Here is an 8,924-nt window from a genome sequence, read left to right as displayed (position 1 = left end):
ACTCCTTGGCAAAAACTTTTAAAAAATGGAAATAATAAAACAGAAATCTACTTCTCATCTGAACAATATAGAAAATAATGTCTTTTACCATCTGAGTCATATATACACACAGTATTATCTAAGCTCAGAAAATAACTTCTTACTATACACACAACTGCAGTGTACACTCAGCAAATGTTATCATTGGAAGAAAATGGGCTATGAGGAGATCTGAGGAATAGTAGCAGGAAGAGATCTATCCATTAAAAAATAAAAAGTAAGGCATGGTAAGGGCTGGAATGCACATACATGGGAGTGGACTGGGGAGAAAGTAAACAGAAAGTAACAGAAACCAATTAAAGTAGAAAACAGCAGCTAGTTATGACACAGGGATAAATCATGAAATTTGGATGGGTGGGACGTGAGAGGTGAAAATAATTTATCTTCTTTGTTTTAAGCTATTGATATATATAGAACTGTCAGTCACTAGCCAAAGTCCATTTAGAATGTGCATTTGCTAAAATGCCATGAGCCACAGAACAAATCTTGCCAAAACTACCACATAGGGTTGCTCTGAACAACAGTTGTGAAGATGTTCCACAAAATTCAAAATGCTACACTCATATAAGACAGACATTTCACACAATATTCAACTCTGGGAAAATGCAAACAATGAGCTCTCCAGACCACAGAGAGTAGGAAACTTTCTCTGCTCCATTATCAGCTTGTTGCAACAGCAGACTCTGCAGTTACAGCAAAGTCTAACTCTGGAATCAGAGCAAAGATGGTGACAAATTGGTCTAATGAACAGGGATGCAGATATACCTGTGAGCAATGTTTCCACTCCTGGCATTAGGCACAGAAATTCCTGGGGGGAAATAATTCAGCAGATGGAATAAAGAGATTCCCTATCTTGCTACACCCTAACTCTCACAAACCTTGTCTGGACATGAACAGGATTAAATTATCCCAATTTCTTCTTTACAGTAGGAAGGATTGAGATGGTAAAAGGATTATATAAATTCATCAAAATATGTCAAAGCACATAGTATTTTTCTTTACATATTAAAAACTGGAAAAGATTAAAAGTCTCAGGTGTGTTAGCTATGTTTGTGCATTGCTATGATCCTTTGACAGCTAAGAAACTGAGGCTTAGTGAAATTAACTTATTCAAGGCCACTTATCCAACATGAATTTGACCGTGGGTCTGTTTCATGTCAAAGTCTTGGTTGACAATTTCTACAACAGCAAAGCCTCTCATCATCAAAAGAGGTGAGGAAGATAAATGGGGAGCAGTGTCAAAACATTTTTTGCTACTTTTTTCTTTTCTTGTTAGTTCTACCTTTAAGAAACTATTTTGGCATTGAATAATATTTCTAACAAACTTTTATACATGCCTTCAACAGCATTTCTTCCCCCACTAATAGTAACTCTACAAGAACAATTCATGATATCAGAAGCACAGGTAATCATGAATTAATGCACCAATCACCAGCAGCTGCAAATATCACAAGAGAGAAAACCAGACATTATGTGCCACCTGCTAAAATAACACAACACGACATATGAAACATTCCTACCCCCCAAATCATATTTCCATTCTGATCAAGTCTCTAGATCCAACTACCAAATTAAGGAAACAAAGGATAGGGGAACTTAACACCACAGGGATGTAATTACCAAAACTTAAGACTGTGGCAAATGCTACATGTGAAACAACTTCCTTTCTTCAATGAATAAAATTGCAAGAAAAGAGACAACAGGGTAACATACAGATTAAAAAGACAGTTAAGACGCTTACTGGGACTCTAATTGTTAAAAATATTAAAACAAATAGCATTTATGAGACAATTATAAGTTGGAACCCTGACAGTGTCAAAGAACTACTGTTAACTTTAAGTATGATAATGGAACTGAAGATTTTTCCAAAAGAACCCATGCTTTATAGAAATATATACTGCATATTTATGGTTGAAATGATGTGATATCTGGTATTTATTTCAAAATAATACTGGGAGAGAGTGAGAATGGAGATTATATAAACAAAAATGTTCATGAATTGACAATAGCTGAAGTTGGGTGTCACATACATGAATGTTCATTCTACTATTATGTGTATTTTATGCAGGTTTGAAAAAAAGCACATGCAACATCACTGAAAAATGTCCTAATTTTTTTTCAAGGAAAGAAGCATATTATCAACGAATCATAGAGTTGAAAAGACCTTAGAAACAATCTATTCAAACCACCTCATTTTATAAATAAGGAAATTAAGGCTCAGATAGGATAAGTGACTTGCTCAAGGTCACACAACCTGTCAGTTCCAGACTCAAGATCAGAATTTAAATCTCCAAACTTGTAGCCCAGGGCTCTGTTCTTTTTCAAACCTATAAGAAATGACTGCATTTAAACATTTAGTCCAGAATACTCTTAAAATTGAGTGTCATCAATAAAAGTAAGCCATGTGGCAAGGAATGAATAGAGTTTAGTTCATACCAAAAATGAGCTGCCAGTCACTGTGATAAGTTCTGTTTCTTTCTGAGACCCATGGTTTCCTGCTGGATTGGAGAATGCAAACTGGGTTTCTTCCTCCTGTCCAAAGAAGTCAGAGTCAGGATGTACGTTCCATTCCGTTTTGGTTGGTGGCAGTAGTTCCGAGACACTGTTTTCACAAAGGGTGCTCGAAGGAGTCAGAGCATCTGTGTCTACTGTTAGCTTACTGCTGGGGGTCAAAGCTTGGGGCTCTTGACTCGAGGTTTTCATAGCCAAAGAGCTCAGAGATCCCAATGGCCCCGCACTTAGACTTGAGACATCATCCGTATCTAAGGGACTCTGCTGAAAACCAGCAGCTGTCGTTCCAAAGAAGAGTGAGGTATCCAGACTTTGAGGAAGGTCACTGGTGGCCATCAAGGCCTGAGGGTCCACCGCCTGCCCTAAGGAATTATTATTATTATTATTAGCAGGGAGGTTCCCTGCCAGAGTTGAGTTCACAGAAGCCACATCAATAGTCAAGATCCCAGAGTTCACCAATGCGGTGTCCAATACTGCAGCAGAACTATTACCGGGCACATCAGAGAAGAGAGACACAAGCTCCGCATCACCGAGGTCATTCTGCCCCTGGCTGGTAAGTTCACTGCTGGGCGTAAGAGAATTTGCAGCTCCTAGCTGAGCTAAGAGATCCTGGCGCAGGTTGTGCCTTTTGGCCATGTGGGTCTTCATGCTGTGCTTGGATGTGAAGAGTTTATTACAAGTGGAGACTGGGCATCGGCTTTTCCCAGTGTCCACATCCTGCAAGTGTTTCTTGGAGTGAATGTAGAGACTGCTGCGAGCAGAGAACCTGGCACAGCAGCCTTCCACGGGGCACACAAAAGGCTTTGTGCCCAGGTGGGTTATGCTGTGGCCTTTCAGATGTTCAGCCCTCGTGAAAGATTTCCCACAGCCTTCTACAGGACACATGAACCTCCGGTCATCGTCGTGCTTCCTTTTGTGCCTAAGGAGTTTGGACATGCTGGTGAAGTTCCAGCCACAGCCCTCAAAGTCACAAAGGAAAGGTCTCTCACCAGTGTGGCTCCGAAGGTGAATTTTCAACCTACAAGCCTTGTCGTACTGTTTGCTGCAGCCAGGAAAGGAGCAGGAAAAGAGTTCCTGTTCCCTGAAGTGGGCGCGGTTATGGGAAAACAGGGCACTCACTGTGATAAACGTCTTCTTGCAGCCCGAAAACGCGCACTGGTAGGGTCTCTCAGGCTCGAAGTGGCTGCGCTGGTGGGCGCTGAGTTTGGCCTGCGTGGGGAAGGTCTCCTCACACACTTCGCATTTGAATGAGTTCTCCTGCTCATGGCCCTTCATGTGTGCTTTGAGGTTATACACCGTGGTGAAGCTCTTGCCACAGCCCTCTGCCGGGCAGCCAAAGGGCCTCAGTTTGTCGTGTGACTGCAGGTGCCTCTTGAGCTTGTACGAGGTGGTGAAGGTCCAGCCGCAACCGCCCAGGGGGCACTTGAAGGGCCGCTGGCCCTGGCTGCTGCTGTGCGTCAGCAGGTGCACCTTCAGCTGGTGCTTCTTGGCAAAGGTTTGTCCGCACTGCGCCTCAGGACACAGGTACAGCACCACGCCCTGGCCCGGGCCTAGCGGCCCGCGGGGGCTCTGAGCAGCAACCGGGCCCTCCGCCTCCTCCTCGGGCGCTGGGGCGGGCGCGGGTTCAGCCCGCTCGGCCAGCAGGAGGTCGGGCGGCAGCTCGGGACAGTCGCCAGGCTGCGCGGCGTGCGGGATCCCCGCTTGCGGGGCGATCAGACCCCCGGGCTGCGGGGCAGGGGCGACCCCAGGCGCCCAGGCTGGCGGCGGGGGCGTGGCCAGGGTGAGGACGCCGTTCTCGAAGCGCAACAGCAGGTTTTGGTTGTGAATGGTGACGGTGCCCGCGAAGGCCGCGGCGGGGCCCAGGCCTGGGGCGGGGATCGGGGCCAGGGCCGGGACTGGGGCGCGGATAGCGGACAGGCAGCTGGGGCCCAGCGCAGGGCGGCCCTCGGGGTTCGCGCCGCTTTCGTGCCCCTGGAACCGTGGGCCCAGCCCGGCCTCCTCCCTCCATAGGGGCCCTGCGGCCTGGCTGGCGCCCGTGGAATCTACGTCTCCACCCACCGGGTCCAGCAGCACCAGGAAGAAGTCATCGCCATCGTCGCCGCCGCCGCCGCCGCCGCCGCCGCCGCCGCCGCCGCCGTCGCCGCCTCCGCCGCCTCCGCCGACTCCGCCGCCTGCGCCGCCTGCGCCGCCTGCGCCGACTCCGCCGACTCCGCCAGCGTTATCGGGCCTCGGCACCAACGGGCTAGGGCCCGGGCCCGGGGAGGCCGCACGGGCCACCTCACGCTGCCGCCCGGGCCCGCCATCTTGGGGGCCCCGGAGCAGCAGGAGGCGGCGCGCGGGGGCCTGGCCGGCCCGCGGGTCAGGACCTCTGTGGATCCGGCCGCCGCCCCCGGGGCTGCCAGCGCCGCCGCCCTGTCGCGACCCGCGAGCCGGGAGCAGCCTCGGGATTTCCATCTCCGCGTCCATGAGGCCCCGCTGGAACCAGAGTCGCGGAGGAGGCGCGACCCCGCCCCCTGCCGCGGGCCCGAACACGTTCCTGAAAGGAAAAAAAAAAAGTGCAATGCGCAGAAACTGGCCCTATCAGATATTAAAACGTGTTTAACGCCACCGTGATTTAAATATTCCGGTACTGGGTCTCTAGAACAGAATAGAAAGCCCAGGGGCAGAGCCTCGTATACATAAATAAGTTCCACAGTTAATATTAGTAGGAAATCAAGGAGGTCTTCCCAGATACAGGGGAAATGGTGCTGGAATGAATACCTTAGGTATCTATCTGCTAAATGCAACATAAATCGGTACCTCACTACCGATTTATGTACCAAAATAAACACACCCCCAGCCCCTCCCAGTGCTAAACATGGTGGTTAGCACTTATCCTGTATTAAACATTGTTTTCTGGGTGGACGGCTGGATTAATGGATGACAGAAAATTCCTGAGAGAATACGCTATGTGTCAAGATTAAACAACCACAGTGCTACTAATTCCTACTGAAAAGGTTGTCTTTTAAAAAAATTTCCTGGAAAGCTTCCATATCCAGAACTGTCTTGTGCAATGTCTCCAGGAAAATTTGTCGCATAGTTAAATTTTTTGCCCTGCTGGTGCAGAGACTAGATTGAATAAGAGGTGAGGCCAAAGCAGATTAGCACTGTTCAGCGTAGAAATGCAAAGCCTGGAGGATGAAACAATTTATATTGAAATCTGGAGAACCCAACCCACTCCTGGGTTCTCCCTATAAGGTACACAACCTAAACCAACTCTTTGCTCTTCCACCATTGGTTGCACCATGGTAAATTTTATGTCCAGTCTCACAGCATGATGAGGACATTCCTCAGCTTACTCTAGATTCTCCAGCACATGGAGGTCTCTGGACAAGAGTACTAGTTAAATGTGATAAGGTTAAATCCTAAGTTACTGCAGTGGACTCTCCTGAAAACAAGGCACAGATGCCTTTTGCATGCCCAATAGCCCCAATGTGCCTGCTTGCATTTAAGTGTGGTGGCCTAGTCTCACTGTAATGGATTTGGCCTGTGATGCCTAATGATCTTATTAATGTTGATGATGATCCTTCAATTTGTCTGTCATCAGTGAGTTGGGAATTGATATAAATACAGGGTGAATTAATCTGGCAAGAGAAAGGTTTAGAGTGATGACTAGATTATGGGATACCTATAGTTAAAGTAATCCCTTCTTTCCCCTCTTTTAATGATAATGGATACTTGCTGATCTCTTGATTAAAAGATCAAGTTTTTCATCCATAACAATTCAAACCTCATCAAAATTTCTACATCACATATTTTTCTTTCTATTACATTTTTTGGAGGAAACATCTTTTTTCAAATATGAGGTATAGAGGAATGCATCAAACATATCTTCCAGGTTTAGATAATTTATAAAAGCAAACACCCCTGTAACCAGGACGAAGGTCAATAGACCATTGCCAGCCTTCCAGAATACATCCACCGTATTCCTCCCAATTACAAACCATACCCTCCCCCATGGATATATTCGTTACCTTGACTTTGTGATAATCATTTCAGTGCTTTTTTTAAAAACATGACTTTATAACTTTTGTATGCATCCCTAAGCAATACAGTTTATATGAAGTTATATCAACAGAATCATGCTGCATGCTCCCTTTTATGGCCTGCTTCTTTCACTGTGTATCATATTTATTTGAGAGACTCATCCATGTTGTTCCTAGTAGCCGTAGATCTTTTGTCTCCATTGTTGACTAGCATTCCAGTGCATGATTTTAGCAAAGTGATTATGATATGATTATTTCATTCTACACTGGATGAACACTGGGTTCATCCAGGGTTGTTTTTAGCTTTTTATTATGAATAATGGTGCAAAGAACATTCTTGGGCATTTTTCATGGGACTCATCTTTAAAAGTCTGTTGGGTATACATGCAAGAACAGAAGCACTGGCCCACAGAGTATGCGTATCTTCAGCTTTTCTACACGATGCCAAATTGTTTTCTATAGTGGTTGTACCAATTTACAATCCCACCAGTAACACAGAGAGTTCCTGCTCCTGCACATCTTCATCTACACCAAGTATTGCCAGAATTTAATTTACTGGTTTTTTTTTTTTTTTTACCACTACTATTAAGTTTGGGCACATTCTCATGTTTATGAACCTCTTGGATTTTCTCTTCTGTGAAAAGCCTGTTCATGTTCAACTCTTTCACCATTTTTCTGTTCTATTTTCCATCTTTTCCTTACTGATCCAATGAGTTTTTTATGTGTTTTAAATACCAGTCCATTGGTGGTTATATGTGTGGCCAAAATAGTCCTTTGCTTTGTTGTTTGTTTTTTCTCTTGCTTTATGCTGTGCTTTGTGAACAAATCTTAATTATAACATACTTAATTATAACATAGTCAAATTTATCATTCTTTTCCTTGTGGCTAGTGCTTTTCTGTTTCAAGAAACCTGTCCCTGCCCTGGGGCCATGAAAATATTCTCTATATTTCCTTCTGAAATATGTGTGGTTTTGCCTTTCACAGTTAGGTCATAATCCACCTACAAGTGATGTTTGTGTATAGTGTTGAGTAGGGTTTCATTTTTTTTCTTCATGTGGATATCTGATTGTCTCAGTGAACCACTTATTGAAAAGTCTGCCCTTTTACTCTTGATTTGCAGTGCCACATGTGTCATAAATCAAGCATCTACCTATGTATGGGCTAGTTTGTGTACTCTTTATTAAGTACCATGGCTCTATTTATCTGTCCATTTTAAATACCACATATCAATATTAATTACTACAGATCTATAAACAATTCTGATCTTTGGATAAGGCCACTCAATTCTGCCTTGTTCTTCAAGAATGTCTAGGTTATTTTTGGCCTGTCTCAACTCCACTTCAATTATCAATTCATCAGAAAAGTTTCAACCAAAATCTTGTTTGAGGTTCTAATTAGGATTGCATTGAACTTTTAGATTTGACTCCTTGTCAATAATATGGAATGTTATTGAATAGATATGGTCTATTTATCCTTTTAATAAGAACTTCCTTAATGTGTCCCAATAATACTTCATATTTTTCCTATAAGAGGACATTTTATCCTAGGTACTTCATATTTTGCAAATACTGCCTTTGAAACGTTCATTTTGTAAATTTGTTGCTGGTAAATAGAATACAGTTGGCTTCTGTATGTTGATATTTTATCCTACAAACAGCTATCTAAACTCTTTTATTGATTCTACCAATTTGTAAATACCTGTAGAATATGGTGTACACCATCACGTCATCTGCAAACAATTCCAGTCTTACTTTTTCCTTTCCGAGCATTTTATTCCTTCTTTTTCCCCTTACTACTCTTTCTGGGTGTTAGTGGACATTCTTACTTGATGCAGCTCTCAAAAGAAGGCTTTCAGTAATTCCAGGAATGGTATTTGCTGTAGGTGTTGTGTTCTGTAGCAATCTGGATCCAATCAGGAGATGGAAAGTACACAGTGGACAGGGGAATTTTAACATAAAGTGAAGCATAATGTTTAACATAAAGAATTGTTAAACTATGACAAATCTAGAATATATAAGATATAGGAAAACTCTATATGGTATCCTGGGCCTGAGGGAGCGTACCCAAGGAAAGACAAACTTGGAATGCGGGTCCCTCCCCAAGACTGGAGGTCACACCTCATTGGAGAAGGTGTAGGAGAACCTACTGGATGGCAGAGAAGTTTGCTGGTTTGCCAGCTCCAGAACAGGTCTGCAGAACCAGAGCTGGTCTACAGTTGCAAGGTAAGCAGGAAGGTACCCTCTGGAGCACATCAGTGTGGACAAGCCACTGCTGGTGGCCAGCATGTAGACGTGTAGTAGGAGCAAGGGTCCCGGTGGAGTTGGAGGCCTGGAGCTAACAATGGCCTAT

At 44.4% G+C, this 8,924-nt stretch overlaps 1 protein-coding gene across 1 annotated transcript; it reads right to left on the bottom strand.

Annotated features, from left to right (window-relative positions):
• Positions 1-2,469: 2,469 nt before the first annotated feature.
• LOC307069537 (zinc finger X-linked protein ZXDB-like) lies at positions 2,470-5,288 on the bottom strand (the record flags this gene model as incomplete). The annotated part of the gene is made up of 1 exon (XM_079727922.1): positions 2,470-5,288. Exon 1 carries the CDS (start codon positions 5,014-5,016, stop codon positions 2,470-2,472), a length of 2,547 nt encoding a protein of 848 aa, XP_079584048.1. The 5' UTR covers positions 5,017-5,288.
• Between the last annotated feature and the right edge of the window lie 3,636 nt (positions 5,289-8,924).

This window comes from Hyperoodon ampullatus (assembly GCF_949752795.1).
Source record: "Hyperoodon ampullatus genome assembly, chromosome: X".
In the NCBI taxonomy this organism is placed as follows: Eukaryota; Metazoa; Chordata; class Mammalia; order Artiodactyla; family Ziphiidae; genus Hyperoodon; species Hyperoodon ampullatus.
This window is presented reverse-complemented; position numbering and strand designations above follow the sequence as displayed.